This window comes from Tachyglossus aculeatus, chromosome 3, assembly GCF_015852505.1.
Source record: "Tachyglossus aculeatus isolate mTacAcu1 chromosome 3, mTacAcu1.pri, whole genome shotgun sequence".
Classification (NCBI taxonomy): domain Eukaryota; kingdom Metazoa; phylum Chordata; class Mammalia; order Monotremata; family Tachyglossidae; genus Tachyglossus; species Tachyglossus aculeatus.
Window position 1 is genome coordinate 81,879,166 of NC_052068.1, and position 17,661 is coordinate 81,896,826.

Below are 17,661 nucleotides of genomic sequence, written 5' to 3' on the forward strand. Positions count from 1 at the left end.
ATGGGGGAGTGTAAGAATATTTACAAAGTACGGTGAAGATTAGGGTGGGATGAATATCAAGTGCTTAAGGTGTAAAGATCCAAGTACATAGGTGACGCCAGTGGGAGAGTTGTTACATCATTCATTCATTCAATCATATTTATTGAGCGCTTACTGTGTGCAGAGTACTGTACTAAGCACTTGGGAAATGCATTGTGAGCAAGGAACATGTTTGCCAACTTTGTTGTATGGTACTCTCCAAGGCATTTAGTACATTGCTCTGTACAACAGTAAGCACTCCGTAAATATAATTGATTGCATGATGGATGGATGGGTGAATGGCGAATAAGGGAAATCACCTCATCAGGTGATCTTGGGAGAGATGTGATTTTAATAAGGTTTTGAAGGTGGGGAAATTGGTGGTTTCCTGTATAAAGGAGAAAGGAGTTCCAGGCCAGATAGAGGATGAGGACAAAAGACCGTGACTGTAAATATTTTCTGGCCAAGGGAAGCTATAAGATTGAAATCAGTGCATGCTTAAAGCAGAAATTTTCAATTTAGTTAGAACCAGTTCCTCGAAACCTAGTTGCTGCACTGTCTGCTTTACTTTGGAGGTATAGTGAGTAGTTCATTTCTGTTTACACACCCAAATAAATGTATCATCATCTAATGAAATCCTGCCAAGAAAAGTACTTTAATGTAGACCTCAAATCCCTTCATCTATTTTGCTTTTCAAGTGGAAATCCTGGTTAGTAAATATGATGCTGATCATTACCGAAGCCCTTTATTTATTGCTTTAAAATATAGCAAAATGAAGTTAGACATTTGGCTTATGTGGAAATAGTATTTTTTTGGCTTTTAATCAGTTATTCAAGTGTGGTGACTCCAAACAAATAGTCTTCAAGGATAAGCAGACTTTACAGCTAGTGACTATACAATTCCAAGAAATAAAGTATATCAAATTTAAGGGTGAGGTGATTGATTTTTACAGTACCATCATTAGATGATATTGTTCCTTTCAAACCTTCTGGAGCCAGATATATGCATTATAACTGAATGATTGTTGGACAAGCCCGGGATATGCTTACTTAACTGTATGAATAATGGCCTAGTTAGTATGAACTGGCTTTGCGTAAGCATTTTTGAAGTACTGCTTCTCTTTTTAGCACTGAGATGTTTTCTGCTTCAGAAACCCTTCAGAGTTTTAGTTGCCGAATCAATGAAATCCTCTGTGTTAAAAGGAAGCCAAGGGGAATTTTGTGGCCAGAATCTATGTGTTTTGCTATAAAAATGTTTTTTTTTTCCTTTTTGCTATAAAAATGTTTTTTTTTTCCTTCATCCATGTATGTTTTGGAAGGTCTCCATACATCTGTACTATCGTCTTAACTGGCAATCAATGTTTACATGTCTACAAAACTGATAAAAAGGTTTGTGGGATATTTAGTTTGTGCAGTTCTAGTGGTAATTCCTGTTTTACTGTTAGCAGGCACAGCTGTTTGGTCTAGAAATGGAGGGCAGGCGTCATCATCTCCCAATTATGAAGGACCCTTACACTCTTTGGTATGTTTCATCTGTTAACTTCCTCTTCTTAAGTAATTTACCTTTTCTTTTCTTCTTTTGCACCAACTCTTTGCCTTGAATTTTCTATTTAACTGGTAATTGTTATGTCCCTGAATGTAGACGTGGATTTTGATCGCCAGAAATAAAATTGGGTTATCTGAGATTTCCACCTGAAATTCAGAATAGGTTCCTTTGTTTTCTGGTTCACCTCAGTTCAGACAATACGTCATAAATTAACCTAGACAATAAATAAAGCTCACTGAAACAAGCCTTCAGTTTCTAGTACAGAAAAAATAAACATTTACGAGAGATAATAAATAATTAAAATTATTCAGTGTCTGACACCCTGTTATAGATGATCTCACAGAGGATGGTCCAATAAGCTTGCATAAAGTAACATTCTACTTCACAATGATCCAACATATCAGGGAATATACAAAAATAGATTTAAATACTGTTCTTTAAATGCTTACTGTCTTTGTCCTTCCCACGTCAAGGGAGGAGAAAAGAGACTAAAGAATTAATATGGAGGATTTTCAGGGTTTACTACTCAGTGGCCTTCATGCATGGTTCTGTGTTTCTCATTAAGAGGCAATTTCAAGCATAAGCATCTGTTTATAACCTGAATCTACATCTGGGCTGGAGAGTGTGGGGAGTTGGGGAGGAGTTCGAGAACAAGAAGAATATTAGTTGGATTTGCCCAGGTATGCTTGCTTTCTACAATTTTGTTTTTTTCCATCCATCCCTAAATCCTGGGCCTTTCCCTGCTGCCATCCTTGGGAATACTGAGGGCGGAAAGCACAAGCTTAATAACCCCCTGACTTATCACAACAGGCAAGAGTAGAGTGATCACAAAACAGCAAAAGCAAAAAGGGTCAACAAATTATTTCTGGGGTTGGGAATGGAAAAATTACTAGCATGGCTGTTGCATCCAGTCAACATCTCTTAACAGATAGAGTAATATTGACAGATAAGCAATGATGGCAGATAAGAACTAGTAAGGACCTGCCAACGTACTAATCTCTAGACTCTTGAGTCAGTCAGGATTCAGCTCTTCTTGGGACATGCACATCACCCACACACTTGTACAACCTCATTTGTTTAGAATGAAATAAATATATTTACACGGATCTGGAAATGTGGCAAGAAAGAAATAGTTGCCAGTGTCCACATTTCTTAATCGGCAAGACAAACTTTTTTTTCTTCAGTGGTATTTAAGTGCTTACTATGTGCCAGGCACTGTACTGGAGTCAAGCTAATCAGGTCCCAGTTGGATCTCACAATCTCAATATGTATTTTACAGATGAGGTAACTGAGGCACTGAGAAGTGAAATGACTTGCCCAAGGTCACTCAGCAGGTATGTGGCTGAGGCAGGATTAGAACCCAGGTCCTTCTGACTCCCAGACAGGTGCTCAATCCATTGGGCCTCAAAACTTCTGAATTTGGAAGTCTTTATGAAAAGGAAGTTGGCATTGCCCCATGTCTGCTATGCCAGGGTCCCTTTCCTTACTATATTTTAATACATATGCAGGATACTCAGCACTTGAAAGATTAAATGACACTGATAGAAAATCATTTCAAATGGGCAGTAAAGCTAATTGTAGATTTGATGCTGGAACATGCTGAGGTAAATAGACAAGGACTCCATTGGTCAAACATGTGTCTTTCCCCAAGCCATTAGCAAGAAAGATTCCCATTGAAATATATCATATTTAACCCGATTAAGATCCAAAGACTGAAAACTGTAATTAGCTTTGTAATTCACGGGGAAAAAATGATAAAGGTAAGGAAGAAGTTCCTCACTTGTAAGCTTGCACAAGTGTTAAGGATTGAACAAGTTTACAGAGCACCTATTTGAATGCCCTACTATAAGCTTTTTCCTCTCCAAGCCAATACATTAATAGTATTTATTGAGCTCTTACTATGTCCAGAACACTATTCTAAGCATTTGGTAAAGTACAGTATAACAGAATTAGAAGATAGATTTCCTGCCCATAATGAACTTACGTTTGTACACTTGAAACCACTTGATTTTCAAAGTATCATCATTTACATCCTGTTAAGCAGAAAGGCAACTTGAACTAAGACCCAAGATATATTTGATTTATCTGTTATTGCCAATGCTAAATAGATATGCCATTATATAATGATATACTAAGTCAGTCAAAATACTTAAAAGGAAGTTAGAGGAGGTGAAGGAAAGGAAATGTTTAAAGCCAGATAAACTTTGCATTAGCTTAGTACAGTGTTTTGCACACAGTAAGCCCTCAATAAATATGATTGAATGAATGAAAAAAAGAAACACAGCTCTGGAAAAAAACAAACAGAAAACTGACATTAATATTCAATTGTACTATTGAAAAGATCTGAAAAGAAAAATCTTAGGAATGACTAACAAACTGCAACTTAAGATTTGTATGTTTCCTCCTTTTTTTCTGAATTGGAGAATGGCTGAAAAAAACTGCAACTGGTGATTTGTATATCTCCTTATTTTCATAGTTGATCTTCTGAATTGTAAAAAATAGTTGTCTCTACTTTCCACTTTATTTTACCTGTGCGGACACAGCCATTGTGCAGATTCTGTACCTGTTGGCAAATGTCTATCCCTGATGAAGAATCCAACATCCCACTTAACCTCTGCTGGCAGCAGGGAAACGGAAGGGCAAAGTGGAAAGAAAGAAAACCTTACAAAATAGTAGCAAGGGGAAGTGAAAGAACCTTAACTGAAGTGTGAACATAACAGAACAACTGAGAATGGAGACACTGAGAACTTGGCAAGACAAACAAACAGCGAGCTGGGAGGGAATAGGGGAGAAAGCTAAACAGAGACAGAAAGAGAGGAGAGTTACTAGTAGCGTGACATAGTGGATAGAGCACAGGCCTGTGAGTCAGAAGGTAGTGGGTTCTAATCCAGACCCTGCCACTTGTTTGCTGTGTGACCTTGGGCAAATCACTTCACTTCTCTGGGCCTCAGTTACTTCATCTGGAAAATGGTAATTGAGACTGTGAGCCCGATGTCCAACCCAGTTCGCTTGCATCCGCTCCAGTGCTTAGTACGGTGTCTGACACGCAGTAAGTGCTTAACAAATGCCATTATTGTAATAATTATTATTGTTACTATTATTAATAGAGAACAGATCTTAACTTCCCCCAGAATCCCTTGTATGTGCGAACTAGTACAGGTACTCATCCAGGCATTATTAAGCACAACAAAATACATGTGATCTATTTCACCTTTGCCATACATCTTTTGAAATCATTAATATTGGGACCAGAATGTTTATTAATATTTTTCCTAGCTCTTGTTCCTTCCTCCTTTCTCCCAGTAAACCGGGTTAACTGTGATTCCCGACGAAAGGACCTTTTGACCGACACATTTATCCTAGCATTGTCCTACCTCTTTTCCAAGACCTCCCATGCCTGCCACCTCAGATGACCTCAGGCCAATTTCTAGAGGGCAGACAGTATGGTGGCAGGGTTGGGAGAGGCAAGCAGGACACTCTGTCTGAACTGATTACCAAGTATCTACTCTAGTGATGATGATGATGATGATGATGGCATTTAATAAGCGCTTACTTTGTGCAAAGCACTGTTCTAAGCACTGGGGAGGTGACAAGGTGATCAGATTGTCCCACGGGGGGCTCACAGTCTTAATCCCCATTTTACAGATGAGGTAACTGAGGCACAGAAAAGTTAAGTGACTTGCCCAAAGTCACACAGCTGACAATTGGTGGAGCCGGGATTTGAACCCATGACCTCTGACTCCCAAGCCTGTGCTCTTTCCACTGAGCCATGCTGCTTCTCCCACTTCTCCCTACTAGTGCTTAGTACAGCGCTTGGCACATAGTAATGCTTAACATATACCGCTATCATTATTATTGTATTATCATTGTCATCGTTATCATTATTTTCACTAGAACCCACAGATATTTACAATCAATTGTACTTATTCCTGTATATCTGGAGGCATACTTAGGAAGCCCTAACACAGACTTCTGACCAATCTCTGAGTGTGGTCTCCTTGGTAGAGAATGGGCTTGGGAGTCAGAAGGTCCTGAGTTCTAATCCCAGGTCTGCAACTTGCCTGCTGTGTGACCTCAGGAAAGTCACTTAACTTCTCTGTGCCTCAGTTCCCTCAAATGTAATATGGGGATTAAGACTGTGAGCCCCATGTAGGACAGAGACCGTGTTCAACCTTATCTATCCCAGTGCTTAGAACAGTGCTTGATGCATAATAAGCACTTAACAAATGTCATTATTATTATTCTCAAACAAACCCCATTGAATTGTGATAAAAAGTTCTACTTATCAACAATCCTTTTGAAAGATTGAAAACTGCCTAGGACTCCAACAGCTGTTCTGTAGCAGGCTACTACTACACAGGTTATTTGCTTTTTTCCAAGTGCTGTGCATTTTGCTTGTTGTGGATGTTAAATTAGTATAAAGGCACTGGTGTAGAAATGAAGTGATTCATCTGCAGTTGGAATAATAATAATAATTTTGGCATTTAAGTGTTTATTATGTGCCAAGCACTGTACTAAGCGCTGGAGAAGATACAAGTCAGATAGACCCCCTGCACCCCATTGGACTCCCAGTTTAAGATGGGGAGGGAGAACAGTTACGTTCATTTGAATTGATTTTGGAAAGTCGATGAATTCCTAGCAGAAAAAAGACCAGCGTTAAGACCTACATTTCCCAGCTCTGAGTGCGTACTACCTTTGTGAGCAGAATTACCACTAATTTTAACTGGAATGGTGCCTACAAAAATGCCAGGTTTAGGCTCCTTAGGCAGGCATGAAGTACCTGTAGAATTTGGTTTAAGCATAAGGAAGTATATTTGCATTTCTTAGAGTGGTACCATTAATAGTCTAAAGCAAGTTAACCAGAAAAAAAGTATTGTTGCCATTCAATATTAGATAAGAAAGATAAATAGACTTGGTATACTTTGGAGAGTCAGCTTTTAAGAAGTTAGGTAAACTACTACCTGCCTACGTGCACTTTAAATTAGAAGATGTTTTTTATCGGTTTCCCAAAGGACTATGACTTTAAAGCTGTTGCCATTCAGCAGAGCAAATGTACATTTTTTTGTAGGTGGAGAATTATTAAACTTGTTTGCCCATGGAAATGGAGCTTCAATTGTTAAATTTTTATCTCTGATTCTTTGGAACGAATGTATTAATTTTCAGTGTTTCTCCTCGGAATACCAGATTTGATAAGAAGGTGAATTCACCTTTTCATTTGCATCTCTCAGAATCTCCACCCCACAAACTGAAGTACCTCCTTCTAATCTGTTTATGTTTGGTGGTAAATGAGAAATGCACCTCACAGTGCTGATGTTTCTCCTGATTTGTTCTCCATAAACAAACAGCAAAGTCGGATTGAAGATCGCTTGGAAAGACTGGACGATGCTATTCATGTTCTCCGGAACCATGCGGTGGGACCTTCAACAGCCATGCCCGGTAGTCATAGCGACATGCATGGATTAATAGGGCCTTCTCATAATGGAGCAATGGGAGGTCTTGGATCAGGATATGGGACAGGTCTTCTTTCAGCCAATAGACATTCATTAATGGTAAGCATCACAGACTAAAACTGTAAAATAATGAACAAGTTCATGAGTTTTCATATCTTTATCCGTTTTCAGCTTTTAACGAATGACAATTTGAAGGGTTTGAGGCACAATTGTAGTCAACGTTTAGAATTATATGCAAAACACTGCTTTCTGGCAAACATTTATTGCATCCATTTGAGATAGATCAAGTTCAGCTGGTTCCCTGAGCCCGAGATAGCTGAACGTAAATTCTCTGAATTATTTAGTACTTATCTTTTCTCTCATCTTCTCTTCGACTCAACTGTCTAAGCCTTATGAAAGCTTCGCTTTAAGACTGATGGTCAAGCTTCTATAAAAGATATTGTAAAATATTTTTAAATTGAAGTTGTACCAATGAAAATTAAAAGATGTAGTAGGAAATCTTTCTTATTTTAATAGCATTGTAATTTAATAATTTTATTTTCTCTATTTTTAGTCTTTGTTCCACAACTTCTGTTATGTCTGAGCAGCTGCATATTTGCTAAGTTTTTCTCTTTTCATTTTATTTTCAAACAAACTGAGCTTCCTTTGATTCAGATATACTGAGGGTCTCATGAGTGTCTTACTATCTTGAGTTATAGCTGAAGGTTAATCCAGCATGGTCACGTTTGGTGGCTTGTCAACTTTTGGGGTTGAAATCGCCATTTTGCCTTTCTTCTAGAGTGAATTTGGGCAGTTGTCACCTTGATGAATGAGAAGGTACCTCTTCATTTTTAAAAAGTTCCTTAAACTAGTGGTGGGACAGACCCTCTTTGATGTCATGGAGGAGGCCTGATGGAGTCCCAGAGGTTGGAGCTGAGGACTCTAAAAAGCTGTGAACTTGCTGCTTAGTAAATGGGTTGAGAAAGTTTTCTTCATTTCCTGAACCCACCCGCTGCACTCCCTCTTTGCTAGCCTTTTTGATATGCTGCAATGCTGAGAAACAGTGTGGCTTGGGAGTTAGAGGACCTGTGTTCTAATCCTGGCTCCGGCACTTGGGCAAATCACTTAAATCATCTGTAAAATGATGATTGAGACTATGAGCCCAGTGTGGGACAGGGACTGTGTTCAATCTGATTAGCTTGTAACAGTCCCACTGCTTAATACAGTGCCTGACGCACAGTAAGTGCTGAACAAATACAACAATTACTATAAGTGTTGAAAAGGAGATTGAAGCAGCAGGCCTTGGACAGAGGTTTGATGAAGTGGAGGTTTTTGTATTTTTTTGGTGGAGGAGTGAATAATGGGAGCTCTCGAGGAAGCTCTGAAGTGAAAAAGTTTTGAGAGCTACCAATCACTGCTTTAAAGTCATCAAAGATAGCCTGCTGAAACTTGATAATAATAATAATAATGATATTAAGTGCTTACTACGTGCAAAGCACTGTTCTAGGCGCTGGGGAGGTTATAAGGTGATCAGGTTGTCCCACGGGGGGGCTCCCAGTCTTAATCCCCATTTTACAGATGAGGTAACTGAGGCACAGAAAAGTTAAGTGATTTGCCCAAAGCCACTCAGCTGACAATTGGTGGAGCTGGGATTTGAACCCATGACCTCTGACTCCAAAGCCCATGCTCTTTCCACTGAGCAGTGCTGCTTCTCAGTGGGACACATAGGGTTGTGGAGAATTAAGGTAATTTTGGCTTAGCTAAGGAATCTGGTTTTCTCAACTCCTCAGATCCTCCTGAACTGGAAATGTTTTCCCATAAAAATAAATGCAGTTTTTTTTAGAATTTCTTGCTGATGGTCTCTGCTCTTACAGTCTACACTCTGCTCTTTTTTTTTCTTCAAATGGATAAATAAGGTGAAAAGTAATTCTGTTATTGATGAAGTATTATTGAAAGCCAACTGGATTGTAGTCATTGATAGGGGAGGATGGGAGGGTGGAGTGAGAGGAAAAGAGAGGGTTTGGGGAAAAAGAGGATTACCGGTTTAAAAATAGAGGCAGCCTGCTCAAATAGAAATGATAGGAAGATGTGTTTTAGTATTATAGCTGAATCTTCTAGACTGTGAGCCCGTTGTTGGGTAGGGACGTCTCTATATGTTGCCGACTTGTACTTCCCAAACGCTTATTACAGTGCTCTGCACACAGTAAGTGCTCAATAAATACAATTGAATGAATCTTACTTCCTTTCCTACTCCACTTCAGTAAAATTTGCATAAAGCCAAAATTATTTGGCTGTCAAAGGCAGCATCTGACAGTTCACACAAACACACTAAAAAGAAATTAACTTGTAATTTAGCTTGGTTTCAGATAATGTATAAAATACACTTGGGATACATATGATCTGAGATTTTGATTTGTGCAGGGCTTTTTTTTAACCTCAGAGTTTAAACAGTATTGCATTTTATGAAGAAATCTGGCTTTTAGAGCCAGATCTGTGATTTTCAACTGTTTCTACATATCTGCTCTTAATCAAGAGAAAAAGAGTTTAATTTTTTTCTGCTTTATTCACTTTTCATTTGTCAAAGTGTTGCAACATGTAACCAGAGCATCACTCCAGAGATGGTTGGTTCCATAAATATGTAAAGTTTGCTCTCAAATTCCAGACTTAGGTGAACTTAGTTAAAAAACAAACTATGCATGGTGTGCTGGAAGAAAATATTTGGTCCTTGAATTGTCTTCTTTTTTGTGTGCATTTGAGATGCGGTGGAGAGAGGGACAGGAAAAGGATAGAAATTTTTCTAGGAATCTGTCAATAATTTTCAAAATATCATTTGCTTTGCTTGTGAAGTGGCTATGCAAAGATGTTGAAACTCGTCATTTTGCCATTGAAGACAAGTTCCTGTTCATTTTCCTCAAAAGATTCATATTGTAGTGAGGGGAACCTGCAAAGTAAAATAGATTGTACAGTGCAATTCCCATGACATTGCATGTTGGCGAGCAGACTATCCATAAAAACTAGCAGAGTTTGTCTACTTCTTGCCCTGTCACTAAAAACTAAAATCATTTGTCTTCAAAAACAGTGTTACTCACTGTCTGAAACTGTAACTTGTGTGAAAGAGACAGTCTTGGTATTTTCTTCTTGAAAACTGGTACGAATTTTGAAGCAAAACATAAGAACAAAGGAAATAGTTTTTGAATTTAGTCAGTCTGAAGTTAGCCTTTGACCATTTGATACATTCCACGCTGAAAAGGAAGTTGAAGAGAAAAAAAAAATCAAGGAGGATACTGGTAATGTTTTCCACATTTGAATTTTAATACATGAAACAGACTATAAAACTTTAGCCAGCTGCAGTAAATAAAGTAGCAGTGGGAGGTATGGACCGGAAACTTGTACAGAATGTGCTGGTGGGAGCCTCTTTCTTCAGTCGCACACCTCCATTTGTTGGTTTCGAAGTAGAAATAAACTGTAGCAATCTGAGAAGTACTCAGCTTTATGACAGGCCTATCTTCCTTACAAATTATTCTACACAATGCTACTTTATTCATGAGTACACAGCTCTAAAGGCCTCCGACCTCTCCACTCCCCTCCGATCCCTGCTCCCTTGCCTCCAGAAATCAAAACAAAATAACAAGTTAACTTGGAAGCAGTTCGTCCTGCAGATAGTTGAAACTGTGGCTGGGAGAACAATGACTCTTGACTCCGTTATCCCATTATCTCATTTAATTACTAGCATATTATATTTAAGGCCTCAGTGATATATTTCAAAATACTAGAATAACGTAAGGCGGTAGGTTTGTGAGTGTTTCTTCCCCATGTTTAAAGATTTTTGATGATTTCCTGAAACCATTTTGAAATCCGGAGTAACAACCTATAAAAATTGCCATCATGAAGCGTGCATTTTGATCATAATAATAATAAATAATTGTATTTAAGTGCTTACTAGGTGCCAGGCAGTGTACCAAGTGCTGATGTAGATACAAGCAAACTTGGTTGGACACAGTCCCTATCTAACGTGGGGCTCACGGTCTCAATCCCCACTTTACAAATGAGGTAACTGAGGCACAGAGAAGTAGAGTGACTTACCCAAGGTCACACAGCAGCAAGTGGTGAAGCTGGAATTAGAACCCATGAACTTCTGACTCCAATCCCCATGCTCTATCCACTACACCATGCTGCTTTGATATGGCTCTCTCTTCACATTTTGGTAGAAACTTGTGGAGGTATTGAAACATTTCCTGTCAAGGCAAGCTAAATAAACATTGCTGAGTACAGGGTCTGTACTGTTTACGTTTATTTCGCTTGGCTTGATGGGAAATGTTTCAGTACCCCCATGTTCAAAATTTCTTCCCTTGATCTGAATTTAAGATGATATTCTTGAAGGAATCTACACTTTCGATAGCTTGAACTCTGATTAAAAGTAAAAAAATTTTTTTTTTTTTTTTTTTACAAAACTGCCATTCAGTTTCCAATAATTGTCACAGAGAGTTCTAGTATAAATCTCTTTTTGCTGCTGGAAACTCAATTGAACAGAAATCACTCAATCGTATATATTTAGACTTTTAGACTTCTAGTCTTTTAGACTGTGAACCCACTGTTGGTTAGGGACTGTCTCTATATGTTGCCAACTTGTACTTCCCAAGCGCTTAGTACAGTGCTCTGCACACAGTAAGCGCTCAATAAATACGATTGATTGATTGATTGAACAGAAAATAGGCTTATCATCTTCCTGCCCCCACCCCACATCTAGTGAGCTACTTGCTTATAATATGCCAATAATGCTCTCAGTTCCTCAGTTATTTTTCATGTATAAAACGATTTTCAAGCATATCACTCTACAATATAATCCTGTTATTTCAAAATGTAGGAACTGGAAAAGAAAACACTTCATCTAGGAAAACTTGAAATGATCAGTTGCCTCATTTTAAGTAAAAGAGAATATAGCCCATTACAAACCAGTAGATGGTTGTAGTACTTGTCAGTAGGGTCATGAAAAGAGCGCTCTGGTAAGTTTTACCCTCTTCCTTTATACCTTCTGACAAAAATTCAGGGCAGAATATAGATGACTATGATGAGGTACTTTGAGATCTTTGGACCAATTTAGTAGTTCAGCTCAGTCTTTGACATAGTTATGCTTTGAATATTGTAATAATAATGATGTATAATTTTACAATCATAAATAATAATAATAAGCAGTGTGGCCTAGTGGAAAGTCCCTGGGCCTGGGTTCTAATTCCAGCTCTGCCACTTGTCTGATTGTGACCTTGAGCAAGGCACTTAATTTCTCTGTGCCTTAGTTTCCTCAACTGTAAAATGGGGATGAAATACCTCTTCTAACTCTTACCAAGAGTAGCAGCGTGGATCGGTGGAAAGAGCACGGGCTTGGGAGCCAGAGGTCATGGGTTCTAATCCTGGCCCTGCCACTTGTCAGCTCTGTGACTTTGGGCAAGTCACTTAACTTCTCTGGGCCTCAGTTACCTCATCCGTAAAATGGGGGTTAAGACTGTGAGCCCCCTGTGGGACAACTTGATCACTTTGTAAACCTCCCCAGTGCTTAAAACAGTGCTTTGCACATAGTAAGCGCTTAATAAATGCCATATTAAAAAAAATAATAATAATAGCATTTATAAATGCCATTATAAAAAATAATAATAATAATAGCATTTTGCCATTTGCATAATAAATGCTGTTATAAAAATAATAATAATGAAGCATTTATAAATGCCATTATAAAAAAATGGTAATAATGATAGCATTTAATAAGCACTTTCTATGTGCAAAGCACTGTTCTAAGTCCTGGGGGGGTTACAAGGTGATCAGGTTGTCCCACGGGGGGCTCACAGTCTTAATCCCCATTTTACAGATGAGGTAACAGAGGCACAGAGAAGTTAAGTGACTTGCCCAAAGTCACACAGCTGATAATTGGTAGAGCTGGGATTCGAACCTATGACCTCTGACTCCAAAGTCCGGACTCTTTCCACTGAGCCATGCTGCTTCTCACTATGCGTTAGGGTGGCCAAAATGTGGCTTGGGTCACATGCAACACTTCTGTTCCTGTGTAGTTGTGGTGAGAAACTGAGTAAAGCATGCTTTGTGGCTTATATTTCAACATTCTGGCAGGCAGCGGTGTGCCACTATTCCGGCCCCTAATAATAATACTTGAGGTATAAGTTAGGTGCTTACTGTGTACCAACCACTGTGCAAAATGCTGGGGTAGATACAGGCTAGTCAGTTTGGTCACAGTCCCTGTTCCACACAGGGCTCACCGTTTAAGGGGAGGAGGGGAACAAGCGTTTGATCTCTGTTTTTTTTTTACAGATGAGGAAATTGAGCCAGAGAAAATTGCAATGACTTATCCAAGATCACTAAACAGGCAAGTGGCAGAGCTAGGATTAGAACCCAGCTCTCCTGACGCCCAATAGTCCAGTGCTGCAGCGGTGTCTTCTAGCACATAAGCCCCAGCCAGGAAGGGTGTAACTCCTGGCCCCCCCCTCCTATTGACCCTGTTACCTCTTGCTTGCTGCCACTCTCAATTTCTCCCCGCAGAAACACCTGTTCTCTGCCATTTTTAATTTACAGCACTTGGCTGTATTATGTTTTTGGTTTGCAACTCTTCAGTTTAGGAGACCAGGCTGCCATAGACTGAAATCTCATGTATTGAGGTGAGGAATAACAACTGCCTCAGTTTAGGTGGTGTTCACCTTAAAGGACAGCAAATTTAGCAGCAGCATCTAGTGAGTGCCTACTCTAAAGGAGAAGCTGAGTGGCCTAGTGAGAAGAGTCTGGGAGTCAGAAGGACCTGGGTTCCAGTCTTGACTCCTCCACTTGTCTGCTGCATGACTTTGGGCAAGTCATTTCACTTCTCTGAGCCTCAGTTGCCTCATCTGGAAAATGGGGATTAAGACTGTGAGCCCCATGTGGGACAGGGACTGTGTCTATCCTGATTAGTTTGTACCTACCCCAGTGCTTCAAACAGCGCTTGCCACATAATAAGTGCTTAACAAATACCATTATTATTATTATTATAATTAAAGCGGCAGTGGGAAGAAGGTCAAAGCTGGGAATTGGAAAACCCTTATGATTCTTCTTTCCAGTCAAGCTATGTCATGCATCCTGATGCATTCTCTGAAGCATGACAAGCACTGTCTTTCTAGGAAATCCCTCCCTTTGTCTGCATGAGGCTTTCTCCACAACTATTTCTTTCGTGATTTTTAGCCAAAAAATGTTTTACAAAAATACCCTTAACCCATGAAGACCTGGGCGATGAATGAATGGTGGAGTTGGTGTTAACATTGTGATTCCTCAGCTTCAAAACAAACGGGATGGTCTATACTACTGATGAAAGTAAAAAAAGAAATGGAGTCACTATCCCTCCCTCCCGTCTCAAGTTTAAATCAAAGCAAAAAGTTCATATTTCAGGGCAAAAGAAGCATCAAATAGAGTTTCTGTGTCATTGTTCGCTCCAGGAAGAGGACTGTATTGTGGTGGTTGTATTGAAGTGGCTACAATGGTGACAGCAGTAGCATCTGAATCTCAAATTCTTACCAACTTCTGCTTAGCTTGCTAGCTTCTCTGGAAGCCAGCTTGGGCCCCCGTCCCGTATTCAGTTGTGGAAATTTTTGATGACTGAAGCCACAGCAGCCATGGCCTTAATTTGATGAGAGCGTCTTCCTTGCGTACCTTTCTGTCTGGTTCTCCTAAACCCAGCTGAGGCTTGAGTAGCTCCTTTAGTTTCAAATAAGGATATGGATGAAAGTAAAAAATTCCTTTAACTGGAACAGCATGAGCCACTCTTGATGGGGGTTCTATTTGTTCTGACGATTTTGACACCCGTCTACATGTTTTGTTTTGTTGCCCGTCTCTCTCTTCTAGACTGTGAGCCCATTGTTGGGTAGGGACTGTCTCTATATGTTGCCGACTTGTACTTTCCAAGCGCTTAGTACAGTGCTCTCCACACAGTAAATGCTCAATAAATACAATTGAATGAATGAATGAGTGGTAGAGAGCAGGCATTCCAGAGGGAGGGGAGAAGAGGGAGTGGTTGCAAGCAACAGAAAATCAGGGTTCTCGGAATTCGGTTAGCCAAAATATGAGCTCCTTGAGGGTAGAGATCACGTCTACTAATTACTTTGATTGCTCCCAAGCACTTTGTGTATTTCTCTGTATTTGGTAGGCAGTAAGATACTGTTGGTTGAGGATGTAGGGTGGCAGTGAGCGGTGGAGAGCAGATGTTTCTGGATGGGTGGGGCAGTGGTGAGCTGCAACCATGAATAAGAGACAGCAAATGGTGTTGGATCTGGGTGCTGTAGCCTCTCCTTGGATCAGTGTATCAGAGGAGGATGGGGGCCACTGGAGGTTCTTGAGGAGTCGTGACACCTGAACGATTTTGTAGAAAAAATGATTTGGACAGCAGAGTGAAGTATGAACTCGAGTGGGGAGAGACAGAGAGCCCGGAGGTCAGCAAGGAGGCTGAAAAGTATTCAAGGAGTGATAGCGTAAGTGCTTGGTTTAACGTGATAGTTTGGTGGAGACGATAGAGTGGATTTTAGTCCTTTCTATGCTTTGGTCAAAAACAACGCCCCAGATTAAGATGATGGACAAATTAACTGACTTCTAGTTTTCTTATTAGCCTAGGTATAACTTAGGTAAAGAGAAATCAATGTACCTCTTGAAGAGTGTTTAAGGATAGATCTCAGAGAAACAGGCAGGTAATGCCTCCCAGCAAGCAGGAAACTCCAAACTGTCTAACTTCCGTTAGCTCTGCCCTCAAGAAAACTGGAAATTCTCCACTATTGGTGGAAAAGTAAGCCTCTTCCCGGAATACTCCAAACAATTCTGCTGAGAGGGTGAGAACATGGTTGTCCTTCTGCCAGCCCTGTGATCCTGCTGCCCAACATAAACAGTTTCTAGTTCTTTGGAATACTTGGGAGGTCATCACCTAGTATTTTGCCATGCAGTTCAGCTAAGTGGAAAAAAGTAAGGTCTGGTAGTAAGGGGATCTGAGTTCTAGTCTTAGGTATGCCACTGCTGCCCTACTATAGAAAAGTCACTCAACCTCTCTCTGCTTCAGTTTTCTCAGTAAAATAAGGATTAATAATACCCATCCTCACTGCACAGGGCAGATGTGGAAGCACTTGTGGGAAAAATAAAAGTGTCATAAACATAGAAGGTTGTGTTATTATAGTGTGTGCTCTCCGTTGTTGCAGTACAGAGATGTCTGCCACTTTGTTCCACCCAACTCTGTTTTGGTAGATGTTGTGGCTGGCGTAGTCAAATCTTCCAGGAAGGCAATCTGCCACTTTGTGACTTTGGCAGCCTGCTTGAATGTGGGTTTATCCCATGCTCGGTGGCTTGTCCTGAAGACCCACTTGGAAGGGGTCTAGTTGGCAGGTAGAAACAGTCCCGATTCACCCAGTCTCTGCTCACTTCCCTAGCTTTTTGCAGAATCCCACTTGCTGAAGTCACCATGACCTTTAGTCATACCTCTGGGACAGCCTAGGGCCCCAGAGTCAACTTGTATTTTAAAGGTGTGAGCCAGGGACATTCTACTGCCTCAGAGTACCAATTTGAGTACACGCACGGGTTTGAACCATGGTATCCAGAATATTCCTTGCGAGTGTGCCTGGATGCTTCAGTGCTCCACTGGAGAGAGCTAATATTGCCTACCCTTTTCACACCCCACATAACCCATGGAGAAATCAAAGCAGCATAGCCTAGTGGACAGAGAATGGGCCTGGGAGTTGGAAAGACCTGGGTTCTAATCCCACTCTGCCACTTCCCTGCTCTGCGACCTTGGGCAAGTCACTTCACATAATAAATAATAATAATAATCGTAACATTTGTTAAGTGCTTACTATGTGCCAAGCACTGTCCTAAGTGCTGGGATGGATACAAGTAAATCAAGGCCCTACTGAGAGCTCACCTCCTCCAGGGCCTTCCCAGACTGAGCCCCTCCTTCCTCTCCCCCTCGTCCCCCTCTCCATCCCCCCGTCTTACATCCTTCCCTTCCCCACAGCACCTGTATATATGTATATATGTTTGTACATATTTATTACTCTACTTATTTTACTTGTACATATCTATTCTATTTATTTTATTTTGTTAATATGTTTGGTTTTGTTCTCTGTCTCCCCCTTCTAGACTGTGAGCCCACTGTTGGGTAGGGACTGTCTCTATATATTGCCAACTTGTACTTCCCAAGCGCTTAGTACAGTGCTGTGCACACAGTAAGCGCTCAATAAATACGATTGATTGATTGATTGATTGATTGAGTTGGACACAGTCCCTGTCCCATGGGGCACTCACAACCTCAATCCCCATTTTACATATGAGGTAACTGAGGCTCAGAGAAATTGAGTTGCCCAAGGTAATACAGCAGACTAGTGGTGGATCTGGGATTAGAATCCATAATAGTAATAATGTTGGCATTTGTTAAGCGCGTACTATGTGCAAAGCTCTGTTCTAAGCTCTGGGGGGGATACAAAGTGATCAGGTTGTCCCATGTGGGGTTCACAGTCTTAATCCCCATTTTACAGATGAGGTAACTGAGGCTCAGAGAAGTTAAGTGACTTGCCCAAGGTCACACAGCAGACGTGTGGGGGAGCCGGGATTCGAACCCATGACCTCTGACTCCAAAGCCCGGGCTCTTTCCACTGAGCCACGCTGCTTTTCG

At 40.4% G+C, this 17,661-nt stretch overlaps 1 protein-coding gene across 12 annotated transcripts in view; it reads left to right on the forward strand.

Moving 5' to 3' along the window:
• The window catches only part of TCF4 (transcription factor 4), a 435,364-nt gene that overhangs the window by 393,497 nt on the left and 24,206 nt on the right, over positions 1–17,661 (forward strand). For 8 of the 12 annotated variants that reach the window (XM_038743885.1, XM_038743886.1, XM_038743884.1 and 5 more), the window contains 2 exons: positions 1,463–1,539; positions 6,909–7,112. In XM_038743885.1, the coding sequence (XP_038599813.1) occupies positions 1,463–1,539; positions 6,909–7,112 (281 nt within the window). The remainder of the gene's footprint in view (positions 1–1,462; positions 1,540–6,908; positions 7,113–17,661) is intronic. The other 4 variants (XM_038743887.1, XM_038743889.1, XM_038743896.1 and 1 more) reach the window with 1 other exon arrangement.